This window comes from Lepisosteus platostomus, chromosome 19, assembly GCF_059453375.1.
Source record: "Lepisosteus platostomus isolate fLepPlt1 chromosome 19, fLepPlt1.hap1, whole genome shotgun sequence".
NCBI classification, from domain to species: domain Eukaryota; kingdom Metazoa; phylum Chordata; class Actinopteri; order Semionotiformes; family Lepisosteidae; genus Lepisosteus; species Lepisosteus platostomus.
Genome location: NC_142629.1, coordinates 16,225,725 through 16,240,468, shown reverse-complemented (window position 1 = coordinate 16,240,468; position 14,744 = coordinate 16,225,725). Strand labels below are relative to the sequence as shown.

General features: G+C 47.7%; 1 protein-coding gene across 2 annotated transcripts; it reads right to left on the bottom strand.

Moving 5' to 3' along the window:
• Window positions 1–1,233: 1,233 nt before the first annotated feature.
• Window positions 1,234–14,663, bottom strand: dnaja3a (DnaJ heat shock protein family (Hsp40) member A3a). 2 transcript variants are annotated; one of them, XM_088612440.1, is made up of 12 exons: window positions 14,342–14,663; window positions 11,922–12,058; window positions 11,468–11,551; window positions 10,718–10,921; window positions 10,452–10,604; window positions 8,787–8,934; window positions 8,116–8,180; window positions 7,268–7,396; window positions 6,491–6,606; window positions 6,046–6,143; window positions 5,426–5,549; window positions 1,234–3,901 (listed from the first exon to the last, which is right to left on the bottom strand). In XM_088612440.1, the coding sequence occupies exons 1-11, from the start codon at window positions 14,661–14,663 to the stop codon at window positions 5,440–5,442; spliced, it is 1,566 nt and encodes a 521-aa protein (XP_088468566.1). In that variant the 3' UTR covers window positions 1,234–3,901; window positions 5,426–5,439. The 2 variants fall into 2 exon arrangements, with proteins under 2 accessions (XP_088468566.1, XP_088468568.1); XM_088612442.1 differs by lacking the exon at window positions 5,426–5,549.
• Between the last annotated feature and the right edge of the window lie 81 nt (window positions 14,664–14,744).

Here is a 14,744-nt window from a genome sequence, read left to right as displayed (position 1 = left end):
CATCCTTAGTTTTAAACACGTATTTTTTGTTTATCTAATTTAAGCACAAATTAGCGCAGGAGGCCTAGAATAAAGTAAGTTTAGTTAATAATACCTCAGTTTTCTGTGATGTTCCTCCACCAATTAAACATTAAACAGAAAGTCATACTGTGGGACTTCTGCTACCCTTTCATTGTCCTCAAGAGTGGAGTCAAAAAGGCTTGGATCGTCTGATGCTGTACTTTTAAGATGTTGCCCGACAGCTTTTTTGACCATGTGTGAACATACAAATATATTGTGTGGTAATGACACAACACAGGTATTCATTATACTGGGTTGATCAACAATGTTCTCTGGTGTGAAGGCAAGAGACTCGTTATATTTGCCTTCGGGGGCTGTTGTCCTGTTCCTCTCATAGAGCCTGAACCTGTTCATTCCTTGGTCTGGGAGCCCAGAGATGTTCAAGGGGGCACAAATCTGGCAGCTGGGGCATCCGTAGTGTAACTGTCCCGTTCTTCCTTTGCAAGAAAGTGGGTGATGGACGAGCAGTAGGAGGACGTGCATTGACCTCCAGGAATGTCATCATGTCGGGATGAATCTGTAGGAAGGGCAGCAGGCGAACTCCTCACGTCAGTGTGCTCAGTGTAACACTATGCACTCATAGCCATCAGTCGTCATCAGTGGTGTTTTTTTAATGATCATACACTGGTGCCTTGGCTTTCTCAGTTGGATCTCCCCATCCATTGGTCGTTTGGATCATTCAGTGTATCATGATGTATGCCGGTCTGCACTTCTCTTGCTGATGCTTATTTGGATGATCTAACCAAGACCTAGATTCATTGCTCTAGTGTCCCTCACCTTGCTGGTTGCACGTCTGACTGAAGCGGTGTCCCCTTCAGAGGAAGGGCATGTTAGTTTCCTTTTGTTTGTGTTGTTGACTCACTTGTGCCCAGTCAAATCTCCCGGCAATCAAGTGATTGAGTGACTATGCCAGAAAGCCAACCAGCACCACACTCACCTCTTTTGTGTATTAGCTAAACCATTCAATGGACATGGAGCTCAAAATCACAATTTAGAAGAGAATGTAAATGGAATTATTCTGGAGCAAACATTTCTTTTTGTTATGAATATTGTTGAAGTTATCCAAGTGTGCAATTGTGTAAATACTGGAGTCTGTTCAGAATATTTGGAGAATAATGGACATTTACAACCTCTTTTAGGGCACAGCTAACAAATGTTTGAACACCAAACAAATTCCAGATATAAACATTTATTTAATGACCTATTACACATTAGAACATATTTGAATGCCAGCATGCTGAACTTATTTGGACCTTGTAATTTCTGCACACAAGATGAGTCTGTGCATCTTCATTACAGGATGTGGGAAGTGCATCTGTGCCATTTCAGCCTTGACTTGATCCCACAAAACATGAAAGTGAAATGAAACCTGTTAGGGTCCAGAGCTCCTTTAGTACCTGTTACATTGCAGGTTTTCTGTCTAGCAACTATGCCACTTTTTTATTGAACAGAGATCATAATTATTTCCTTTATCACCTGTATCAGCACCTTACTGCTGCTGGCTACTTGACTGTAGCATCTATGGCTGGTCAAAACATGTGGTTCATTCTAATGCAAAACTCTACTAGGATAAAAGAAGTCTTTATAGTTGAAAAGAATGTCAGTTTTATTTTATTTTATCTTTTGATACTGGTATACTTCAGAAATAAGAAACTCTTATGATTGAGTGAATTAAACTGTAGCATCTATGGCTGGTCAAAACATGTGGTTCATTCTAATGCAAAACTCTACTAGGATAAAAGAAGTCTTTATAGTTGAAAAGAATGTCAGTTTTATTTTATGTTATCTTTTGATACTGGTATACTTCAGAAATAAGAAACTCTTATGATTGAGTGAATTAAACTGTAGCATCTATGGCTGGTCAAAACATGTGGTTCATTCTAATGCAAGTCTCTACTAGGATAAAAGAAATCTTTATAGTTGAAAAGAATATCAGTTTTATTTTATCTTCTGCTACTGGTAAACTTCAGAAATAAGAAACTCTTATGGTTGAGTGAATTAATAGTGCAAATGTACACATAGGACTGCTATTTTTCCCCACTTAGACTTTTCACTACTACTGGTTAATGAACAGCTAGTAGGGGACTGTTTTTCAGCATCTTGATCTTAATCCTGGTGCTGTAGCTGTGCGCACTTACAGGTGCAGCTTCATGGCCTTCACCTGTCCTCACCCTGCTATTTCAGAACTGAAAACACATTTCCAAGCCCGCTACCTGCTCTACAAAAAACAATTAACGGGTGCTCTTAGAACAAGATTTTCCAGTTAACTGGTGCTCTTAAACCAAGATTTTCCAACTGGCACGATGGCTACTAAGAACAGAACTGCTGATCTTCCACTATAATTTATTTTGTGCTTGGCAACATCAGGCATGTAGAAACCTAACAGAAAACAGGCTAGGGGGATCACGTGACAGCCTGCGAGAACGGGTAAGACTCATCTGCCTGTGTGGCTGCTGGATCAGCTGTAATAAGATCTCAGGCAATGGGACTCGCTTGCCTCCCCCTGTCCCGTTGTTTTGGATGAGCCAGTCTTGCCAAATGCTTTGCTTTCAACAGCACCTGCAGTATATTCAAACAGCTCCCCACCCCCTTTAGCACAGCTCACCAGCTTAGTTTCATCAGGCTGGAGGCCGATGGTGCAGTCCCGTGAATTTGCAGAGGAGGCCTGGTGAAGGTTACGATAGGATTCATCAAGATGCATCTTACTTACAAAAACGAATGCACTGGGTTTACGTCTGCTCATTGTAAAGGATTTTACACAACATGTATGATATGACTGCAGTCACTTTTTATCCTAGTCAAATTCTATGAAATGAGAAGATGACATTCAATACAGCCTGGCTGCCCCGTAATTAACAGCTTTCAAAAACCATCAAGTCGTTACGTAAAGCATCCCTCCCCCATAACAGTATAACATTTCCTGCACATCTGACTAGTTAGCCAATGCTTCATAGAGTGAGGTTAATTTCCTTTTATCTTTAGAAAGCGTCTTGCAGCTCCAGGGTTGCTGTAACTTAGTGGGTCAAATTCATATCACTGTCGGTGACAATAGAAACAAGGCATCCCACAGATGGGAGTGATTCTAGATCGAGAAGTATCCAAGTGACCTTAAGATGATCAGCTCTCCTCTGCTCTCCCATCAGCTAAAGCTTGAAACAGCCTCCCTCCCACTGAGACACAAAACACTACTCCTTATCCGCATCCTCATATTAACAAAACACAATGTTAAACAAAACTTCAAACTTGTAGAGATGTAAGTGTCCTCCACTAACTCGGTTCCTGCAAACAAGGAACTTCCATGGGGCAAGTGGGTAAGAGGTGGCTTGCCCCTAAGAAACTGCTTCATCTGGAAGTGGGCCCTGACAACCACATGGTCTCCACCCTCTGACAACACACTATAGGGATGCCCATCCCACACACTTTGTAATTTAAAGTGCTGAAAAAGCACCAAGAGCCTACAGTGAAGGGAAAAGCTTTAATTATGTAGAATCCCAAACCGCAAACTTTTGGAGATCCTGGAGATCGTGTGTATGCGTTGCTGTGGCTATATGTAACTTCTGTCCCAAATACACAACTCCAATGGTCGTGACGCCTTCATCCTGTTGTTGGGGCAGTCGCTTGCAGGTGTGCTGGATCCTGTTTAGTAGTCGTGATCTTCATCCTGACCCCTCGGAAATGTCTCTTTACACCCAGCTCTTAGGAACGTAGCAGCTTCGTCTAGCAGACAGGCAACTCTTCATGAGGAAGTCCGGGTATAATCTGTCATTCCAATATCCTGTTCCAGTCGCAACCAAACTGGATCCATGGCTCAGTTCGCCCTAATTCCCAGTGTAGCGCTTCCCTGTAAAAACAAGCCAGACCATATATTAATCCTTGACTCTTCAAAGGTTCGATATGGGGTTTTTCTGTTTTACAAATTTCAGACCTGCATAAAAACAGCATTACATGCTTCTAATATTACTGTGGTTTAAAAATACACATCTCTGAAAAGAAAAGTGTGGTTTTCGTGGATATAACAGACCCTCTGAATAAATAGCTGTGCAACCAATTTTCGGTTCTCATCGCAGGTTCTGAAATCATTATCAAGATGGGAAACATGGGAGTCCTTTGAATGGAAGATTTACAGGATCAAAGTTTGCTTTCTTATTGGGCCTTGTTCAGATATCTGCCCATTTGTGAAACAGGTGGGGGTAAACCAGGGTCAAGTTTCCTCACTCTTCACACAGGCCTGAGAGGAAGACAAACCAGCTACTAACGGGTACAGAAAGTAAAGCAGAAGAATAGGTAGTACTGCAGGGTAAAGGAATAAAGTTAGCCAGAGGAAAAAGGCAAGAAGCATGTTTCCACCCAAAGGACCTTATTTCCAATGCAATAACCAAGGTGCCTTGCTGAAATCGATACTGTCTTCTTTGACACATGGCTAGATAAGATCCTTGGATCAACTGACTACGAACTACCAAACGAGCTAGACAGGCCAAAGGCCTCCTCGTTTGTAACTTTTCGGATGTGATAAATCACACATTTGCTTTTTTACGAACAACAAAGCAGCACCCCTTCTTTTTCAGGGTCTGACAATCGAGACCGTTCAACCACGGGCTGTGTAGGTTTGTTTGAAGAGTGAAGGTAGAGTGGCCATATGATTATGCTAAGCCTGGAAAAGTGAGGACATCATTCTTCATTAGCAGTCCTCAATCCCAGCAGCACTGGTAAAAATGAACTGATAGTAATTCAATCTGCAACTGCTGGAGACCTAAATAAAAATACTTATATTCCACCTTAATAAAATGTATCTCCTTTTGTCGATTTAGATTTGCCGATTTTTTTTTAACCTATCCATATAACTTGCAATCAACAACTTTCCCGTCATTTCTCGGCTCGCGGCTAGAAACTTTGCAGCCGCACACGGGAAAAATGAGGAAATGAAGGTAGGGTCCCACAACCTGCCCAGCGTCGAGCCACCAAGACTACACTCCTGCGTGCTGGAGGCTCGAGGCTGATGGGAGGAGAGGCATGGCCTTCACCTGCAGTTGCCCGGAAGGTCACAGGGGCTGATGCCCCAACCTTTTCTTCACCAGCACTTGGTCAACCATGCACTGTTGCTTGGGGACACCAGTTACAGTTGGCTAGTTCCATGACCCAGGCTCAAACCTACTCTCAAGTGTAAATGTTAATACTGGCTGATCATGCTTTGGAATCCTTGGAGAAAACTTGACTGAAATCCCATTTTTTTTCCCTAGAAACAGTGGTGCCCAGCCTGGAGTAAACCCTAGTGTTGCAAAGTCTTTTTGGAGATGGAAACAGCTGACAGCAGACAGCAGAGAGGAGAGGAAAGGAAGGTGAGAGTGCGGGGTCTGAGAGGGCCTACCTGGGCTGGGGCTGTCAGAAGCTAAACATTTTCTTTAGTTTGGAGATGAAGCCCTCCTCTTTGTCTTGGCCCTCCTCAGGCCTGTCCTGCCCTGCATCAGGGCGTGCCCCCCTGGAGCCCCCACCTGGACACAAATGGGTACTGTGTCAGTGGGCTTTGATAGCCAGGCAAAGTAGATTACCATGGATGAGGTGACTAAGCTCCTGCCTGGGTGTGGGGACTCCCACAGGACCCCAGCCCTGGACAGCTTGTCACCAAGAGTCCAGTAACCCAGTTACCTCGACTGCAGGGAGGGAGGACTCTGCTGCACTTACACAGCTCAACGTGTTGTTTCGTTTTCATATAGTTTTCAAGAGAACCACATGAAAAAAACGGAACAGGAGGGAATTTACACAAAGGGGTGCACGAGTCTGGATAAAATGACTAGCATCTACACACGGAGATTTTTCAAACCAGTTCACCAGGGTTTTTGTTTTTCGCTCAGACGCTTTGCAGACGTCAGCCGAAATGGGAGAACCGCGCCCCTAACCTGGAAAGGTGGAAGAGGGCTCGGTGTTCTGGAAAGGGAAGCAAGCGATGTCTGCGCAGGAGGGGAGTAAGCAAGCGACAGAGTGTCCTACCTGCTGCAGTGTTAGTGATGCCATTTACAGTTCCTTCCACATCCGTCTCGTCCTCCGCAAAGCTCACGAGCAGAGCCCGCTGCCGGTCCGTCAGGTTCCTGCAGGGGCGGAGAGAACAGGCGGGACGCCCGAGTCAACGTGGGGTTTCAGCATGGAGCAGAGTCTCGTTATACCTTGCGATCAGAGCCCTGTGCTGCCAGGCCTCACCCAGCGACAGGCCTTTCACCTGCTGGAATGGGATGGGGGGTCACAAGCAAGATTTAACGCAGCCCGTCCTGATATTCCACCGCCCATGAGGGAATGCGCCAATGGCAAGAGCCACCTATGACGACGCCGCTCCCTCCTGCTGTAATTCTGCTAACTGCTGGGACACAGCGGGAAGAACTGAGGGATATACTGGAGGCAGTGTAGTATGACACACGAGCGACAGAGTGACATCTCTTACTTGGGCACCCGGATCTTGATGTGGACGTAGTGGTCTCCGTATCCATAGCTGTTGACCCGAGGGATCCCCTTCCCGGAGAGACGGATCCTCTGATCGCCCTGGGTGCCAGGCGGAATCTGCCAGGACAAGCCACAACGAGCTTTACCACTTCCAAAACGAAAACCCTGTTTGCATTAATACCGTATTGCCAAAAGCCTAACAACCACATTTATACTTCTCAACAATGAATCAAGTACTATGGAGATTCAACACTATTTTACAAATATACTGCATTTTTTATCTCTGAGATAATTTCATCTTTATCATTCAGTTGACACTTTTTCCCCCAGCAGATGGCAGCAGTGCGACCTCACATACTTCTGAATGACCATTTAACTGTTCTCTCATTTATATCCTATTCTTCACCTAAGCTATGCGTCTGGGATAGTGCATTTCATACTGTACTTGGTTAATTAATGGAGATCACAGATCTAACCCTGGTGGACATTATGGAGCACACAACTAAGCTGAGCCTGGGTGTCTATAGGAGGCAGGTGCAAACAGGAGCATCCAATGAAAGAATGTGCAGAATCCAGACAGACAGCTGATCTTGGAACTGGATCAGGGACTCTGGACCTGTGAGGCAGCAGTGCTAAGCCCCACACTACTGTGCTGCTCCTACATCCCAGATGAACTCAGACTGCTAGCTTTAACCTGCACTTTTTCAAGTGGGGGATGTACTGTCCATTTCGGACTAAGAGACAGGACGAAGTTCCACAACCGCCGCAGTCTACCCACCGCGATATTCACGGTCTCGTAGAGCCCCTGTGCTCGGGCCGTGCCCCCCAGGATGGCCTGGGACACGGAGATGAAGAGGTCGGAGTGGATGTCGGCTCCGTCCCTCCGGAACACCGGGCTCTTCTGGACCTGCAGGCGGAGGACAGGTCATAGGTCAGGGTCAGAAATGGCTGCAGTGAGCAGGTGATCGCCTGTCTTGGAAAGCGCACCTCGAGCCAAGGATCAGAAGCACTGCATGTTTTAATCACATAGCAAAGGACTAAATCGCCAGGGCCACACAGTGCCTAGAATGCAGGAACACAAGAAAGCCTGATCTCTATCTTCACAGCCCAATCCTCCTATCATTTCTCATGCTATAAGCGAGCCTCTTGCTGCCGAGCCTGAGGATATATCTTGCAGGCACTAATATGGATCAGTCCTAGAGCAGAAAGACTGGTCATGAACGTGAAGAACCCCATAATAAAAACATTCAGAGGCTTTCAGCGACTCTTCATCTATACGTGAACAGCGGTAAAGGAGAGCGTTTTTTACTGACCATTTTTTGGGACTGCACATATACACATGTCCAAAATCGAGTTACAGGAGTTAAAACAGAAAATTTCAGTTTTGCACGCAAAACGTACGCACAAATTTAAACAGGTGGGTGAGCTGGACCAGTCTGGGTAGAGTACCCTGCTCAGCGGAAAAGCAGCAGCGTCCCCACCTGGGGGTCCACACTGCTGCTGGCTGCCTGGCGCACGGCCATTTCACACCACAAACCTCTTCCCTGCTTTGCAGCTCGTTACTTATAAGACCAACAGAGAGATGACGAGCCTCAGATGAACGCGCTACAAGGGCCGGTCACTCACCCGGAAAGTGATGAAGATCTCTTTCTTCCCCACGGACATCCGGACAGTCTGGCCATCCTCCACCCCTACGCAAAGAATCATGGTTAAAACAGCCCAGCCCAAAGAAAGGACTGCCCTGGGCCAGTGGGGATGCTGGAAGGGAGCAGGCTGTGTTGCAGTCTAGCCCCACTGGTCAGCAGGAATAGGTGGTGATAAATGGACAGGCTGCATAGTGCAGCAGAGGCTCCCGACCCTGGTCCTAAAGGGACGCCGTGTCCGCTGGCCTTCATTTACAGAACATCATTGCTGCTGAAAACCAATTCATTACGACGGAGGCGTCCTTCGTGTCATCTTCACACGACAGCGCGAGCGGCATAGAAACCCGACACCGTCCTTAGTCTTCAGTTTTGAGAAGCGGACTCGATTCCACGGCACACTCGTTCTTGTTTAAGGGTAAGCGCGTCCTTGTGGTTAAAACTGCCTTCACATTAGGTGGAAAATGTGACAGTGTGTATTCTGCAACGCTGGACACTCGTGAATACTGATCCCACAGTGGCAGCTAAGCTCTCGGTAACTTCTGGGCGCTGGCATTGTAACAGGTTGTTCATCTTGTAATAACGCAGTCATTTTCCCCCCCACCGTTGATGATGGCTGAGCCCTACACCGACGGCGCTAATTGACGGGCTGCTCACCTGCAGGCACGGGCACCTTCACCGTGCGCCTCTGCTTCGTCTGGCCCGTCCCCCGGCACACCACGCAAGGCGTGGTCATCACAGAGCCCCGCCCCCCGCAGCGCCGACAGGTGGAGCGCATCACGAAGGGGCCCGTGTTTATCGTCTCCTGCAGGGGGCGGCAGCGGGCGGACCGTTACTGGAGCACCAGCGCTTCAGGCCGAGGACACGCTGGACCAGAGCTCTGTTTGCCAGTACCTAACCTCAGCATCTCCCTGCTACACGAAGGAGTGAGCGTGGGAGCAGGCTGGCATTTCCAAGTGGATGTTTGAATGACATACACTTGGTTTAGGCATGGAAATGAAAGGCAAATATGTGAAACTGAATGATCGGTGTATCTGCATGAATTTTACACAGAATTTGTTTTTGCATAATTTAATACACCAAGGCCAAACTGTCCACCCTATATTTAAGGCTGTTAAGGAACAGTAAATAACACAACAGTATTTTATATACCTTGACATACCATGTCAATGCAGGCTGCTTTTGAAGTATAGACTTTACAGTAAGACTTTGTCACAAACAATCCTGAATTTCCAAGTAGGGGGAAAAAAAAAACTTGAAGCGAAACATTCAAAACACGAGTTTGCTGTGCATTAGCTTTCTGGTGATTTCTATTCTGCTGTCAAGAGACAAGGATATATTTAACAGTAACAGTAGTACAGACGAGCTCTATGATTCAGATAGGGTGGGTCTGAGGCTGGCTCATGTACCGTCACTGGAGTTTGACCAGGACTGTACAACTGGTTTCCTAGGAAACACACCCCACTGAGATGTCCTCTCATCAGCTCTGACCGTCCTGTGTGTCACTGCAGAGCGCGGGACATGTTAATGGCTTGACAACAGCCGAATGGCCTAATGGAGAGGGCAAGAGGAGTCTGCCCGCGGCCCCACATCCTTCTCATGTGGGTACAGGGGCTATGGCTGTGAGCCGCCGTGTAAACCGGCCCGCACACAACGCAACCTATATCGACAGGTCTGCAGGGATACACCTGGACAGGACGGTGTGCTCTTGCTGGCTACATTAATTCGTTTTGAATATTTCCGAGACCTGAATTATTAATCCATTTGTAGAGCTGCTCACATCAGGCTAAGAACACACGGCTCAAGTAACTGTGTCACGCAGCTCCGGCAAGGAGCCGAGCCTGTTTTACAGAACCCGGGTTAGAAGAAAACAAAAGCCGCGTTTGTTTGTGTCTGGGGAGCTCTTCCGGCTGTTGGGTTTCGTCAATTTGCTTTCAAAGGCAGCTTTTTTCCCCCCACACACAACACCTCATTAAAATAAATTAGGCATCACTGGCCATTTCGGAAACCCCCATAACCGCCCTCTATATGGTGGTCTGGATCTACAGCACGAGCTCCGCCATCTACAGCCCTCGTATCGGTACGAGGGAGAAAAAAGGTCGCTTCTGTGAAAATGTGCACCGTCCTGGAGGCGATCAGACTCAGAATCTAGTGGTGGATGCTGGCGTATATATATATACTGTTTAAGTGAGGGTTCTCATGAAAGGTGTGGACCTGCCAATGCTGCGTGGGCGGACGTTAGAATAAGCGCCCGCAGGACACAGCCTGGCAGGAAGGCGCTCACCGGCAGTGGGTGCCAGGCGTGCGTTCGGAGGTGCTCACCATGCCAGTGCCGTTGCAGTAGTGGCAGTGCTGCAGCTTGGTGCCCGGCTCGTTGCCCTTGCCGTCACAGCGCTGGCACGAATCCTCAATGTTGACGGAGATCTCCTTGTTCACCCCCTTGGCCGCCTGGGTGAACGTCAGCTCCATGACGTACTGGGGGAGGAGAAACGGCAACTCAATTCGGCCCCCTCCCAAGATGTGATGATCCGAAGCCTCTGGCGGCGCGGAGTCGGAGACGCAGGGTCTCTCCTCCGCGAGGTACGCACCTCCTGGGGCTGCTCGAAGATGGAGTTGAAGTTCCCGAAGCCGGAGCCGGAGAACTCCCCGAAGATCTTGCGGAAGAGCTCCTCGGGGTCCATGCTGGTCCCGCCGCGCCAGTACTGCTGGCTGCCCGCCCCCGCCTGCCCTGGGTCGAACCCGGCCGCGCCGTAGGTGTCGTACTGCTTCCTCTTCACGTCGTCACTCAGCACCTGCGCGCAGACGGGGGGTCCGTGAGGGTGAGGAGGAGGAGGAGGAGCAGCGAGCTGGAGCCTTCCTCTCCCTCCTGCTCCTGGACTCCCGCGCAGCTGAGCTCTTTATCCAGCTCAACCGGCTTGCGGTCCTGCTGTTACCTTTCTAAGCCTTCTGCCTGCCTGGAGGCTGGCGGCTCACTTATTTCTTTATAGAGCGCGACAGTAAATCGGCTTCCTCCTGCCCGTGACCCTCGCGGGTTGAAAACGGTGAAGGAGGTCGAATTCGTCGCTACAACTTAGCAAGCGCAGCACGTCTATACTTCTCCAGGAACGGGAACCCAAAGTTTAGAAACCAGACCGAAGAGTCCCCTTTCCTTGGAGATCCAGAAGCTTAAAATGTAGAAAGAAGCAACCTGCCCGAGCACAGAAAAAGTTGACGGGTGGTTAAACTGTTATGAAATGAATATGTAAAAATGGGCAACCCTGGCCCGAGCTTGCGTAGCTTTAAATCACTCAAAAATACACCCGAGAAGTGGAGACGTAGGTCTATTTTCTCAAACTTACCTCATAAGCTTCCGCCAGCTGGGCAAACTTCTCCTTGGCCTGGGGGTCATCCTTGTTTGTGTCAGGATGGTACTTCTTAGCAAGCTGAGGGGAAAAGGCTTCAGTTTAGTCTCCAGTGGCCCTTTGCCCCCCCTCTCGCGTTCCAGTCGCAGGGACAACAATTTACTTTATTGAAACAAACGCCTCAGAGTCTCTGCTGAACACCGACATCCAATGCCTGGCGCAACCGAGTCAGTTCACCACTGAAGGTACATTAAACACAGGACTTTCTTCTTACTGGTCTGTAGGCTTCGCCTTCTGTTTCCGGTCATGGCATAGAACAAGAACCTTTAATAAACAGTTTTATCGGTTTCTTAGAAATAACAAAGGGTACAGGCTTTCACAGGAATTCTACAGCAGCTCTCGTCATCTTTCCTGCGTCTGCAGTCTCTCGAGCTGTAGCCACGTCTCTCACCTGGTAATAAGCCTTTTTGATCTCCTTCTGCGTGGCCGACCGGGACACCCCCAGCACTTGGTAGTAGTCCTGCTTGTTTGACGCAGAGGCGCTGGTGTGGAAGGCGGGGGCAGGGATGACACTGGGGCTCCTCACTCCTGTATGGGCACGTGGAGACCCGGCTTAACGGTTGGGGTCTGAGCTCTGCCAGGGGGCACAGGCAGACTACAGCACCACAGCCCAGGGAGGCAGCAGGCCAGAACCTCCCGTGAGTACAGTCTCCCTGGGAACTCAGAACTAGAGTGCTGTACTTTTTAAAGAGCAAATCAACATATGACAGCACTCTCGGTATTAAACTGGAATATTCCTTTCCAAACCATACTCTATGTGCAGCTGCAAGAGTGCATAATATTATTGCAAGACTGAAATAATAAAGGACATCGCTAGCTGCCTGAACCCCATGATGTCGAACTGCTTAAAGATAAACTGCTTGTTGATAAAGCCAGAGATCAACTGTCATCAGTGCAACTTTTGTAAGCAGACTCTCACTGGTTACTGCAAGGATCCACAGACGTCAGGCATTTAAAGCACCATACAATATAACAGAATCCAGAAAGTATTCGTACATCTCTCCAATTCACAAGAAGACGAGATCAATGCTGCTTTCTGAACTGCACTAAAGAAAGTTCCAAACGTTGCTTCTCTGACATCAGAGTGCACTGATTCTTGATATCTTTCCTGATCTCCAGTTAGGCTTAGAAAGAAAAGAAACGTAGCACTCCGTTACTGAGTGTACTGTATGTGTCAAGAGAAATCAGCCATGCAGGACTGTGTACCGATTTCATGATTGACTTTGTTGCATAAGCACTAATAAACTCACATTAGTGGGAGAGCTGAGCAGAAACAGGTCAAGGGGTGATCCCAACCCACCGATTGTGAAGAAAGAAAATTACAGAAAGGAACTGCAACGCCCCAGTTATAAAAATAACCTCTATATATTGAGGCGCCTTCACATCCTCATGCTGCGTGTGAAACATGGGCTTTCTGGCAAGATGAGAATAGGACATGGTGTCTTGTGCGTATTCTACTGGCCTGAGCCCCACTGGATGAGGTAGGGAGACCTGAGGCATTTGGAGGCCCAGGGACAGACACAAGCTCACAGGATCTATGAGGGGAAAAGGGCAAAATCCAATTGCAATGTATTGCAGAGAACGAATCCCAGATGTACAGCTTGTACTGTTTCCAGCTGTGGCTCCAGACACTATTACACTGTGACCTAACACAAGACCAAATGGTGATCAATTCTACTGAAAGCAACTTGTTAATTATGGCACTTCTGTTCACGGAAATCTCAGTACTCCAGCTACTAAAAAGAAACTGCTAACTTTGTCAGTATATTGCATATATAAGTCATGACTCTGCTGAATATCAGTTTATACAAACACCAGACTCTTGCAACAAATGAATCTGATAATCACAATGGAAAGTGTTTATTTTGGTAATACTTTCAAATACTGGCCAAACCAGTCTGGACTCCTTATGGATCTGGGACTGTTAATCAACATTTGGTACAAGAATAACTTCATAAACCAGAGGAAGCAAGTAGCCTATGAGATATATTCAAAAAATAATTAGGGGGTTACAGTCCTTGTTTTAAAGGTTTAGCAATGTCAGCTGCTACCTGCTCAAAGTCTAGCAATGTCAGCTATTTGTCGTTTTTATCCCAATCACACCTAGAAGATTTGGAACTGAACACAAAGGGCGTTTCGGTAAGATGCGTCCATTTGACGCTTTCTCGAATACTGTCGCAACTAGTCTTCAAAGGTAAACAGATTTAAACCTCCATGCGATCAACATTTACATGTAGCTCAAGTCAACACGATAACTGTAATTATATCTTCCGCACTAGTCTTCAAATACTTTTTCTGCAAGAAGGGGGTTTATGACTACGAGCGACACACGCCTATGGGTGCCTTTTGTCACAGTGGGTTTCTGCGGTAATTTTTCCCTTCCTGCTCTTAAATCTCCACAGCCGGAAGCATGGCACACAAAGTAGCGACCATGCTGCCAGTCAAGGTCAGCTGCTGGAGCGGAGGAAGTTTCTGGTAGCCGAAGAGAGCGCACCTGCGATCTAAGATCAACACGAAAAGTGCTGCTTCTTGCATGAAGTACGTACGTCGAACAGAAAATATATATATGCAATTTACGATCATGTCATCCAGAGGTACTTTGTGTCACGCCGTTACGTCTCTTTCGTAATGCCGGTAGAGACGTCAAGGGAAGCACGCGTGTAGTCTAGACAGATCACACATTTCACTACAATATTGACAACGCAATGAAAGAAATACGCTAGCTGTTAATTACACAGCCCCCAAACCCTGCGCAACTGTAATCTACATTGCAAGAGTTCAGGATATAGGCATTCCGGCTCGTCTCATTACCTGCTAATGCTCTCAATGTCAGGACGTGGCCGGGCCCTCCGCCGCCCCCGGGACGATACTGCGATGCACTCAAGGCAGGAACGGGACGCAATGTCTCCGTATGGGCGCGGGCGAACCGCGAGCAGCCCCGACGCTGCCCGGCGGAGACGGCCACGAAGATCCAGCGTGAGGAGCACCGGACCGCAGGAGACGCCATCATCATGTACCAGGACTGACAGAGGCAGCGCAAAGCGCATGGCCGGGAAAAGCAACGGGCCGCGCATGCGCGGAGCTGGGCGAGCATGCGCAGTCCAAACGCAGGGGACATGCCCAGCACGAACATGTCACATGATAGGGGTGAGGGTGGACTTCAGACTCTTCCAAGAAAAATAAAAAAAAACGCTTCAATAATTATTTTAAAAAC

Coding starts and splice junctions, on each gene's coding strand:
- dnaja3a (XM_088612440.1), bottom strand. CDS start 14,663: ATGTTCGTGCTGGGCATGTCCCCTGCGTTTGGACTGCGCATGCTCGCC. Junction 10,605..10,717: donor TCTTCGAGCAGCCCCAGGAG/GTGCGTACCTCG, acceptor CTCCTCCCCCAG/TACGTCATGGAGCTGACGTT. Junction 8,181..8,786: donor GAAGGTGCCCGTGCCTGCAG/GTGAGCAGCCCG, acceptor TTCTTTGCGTAG/GGGTGGAGGATGGCCAGACT.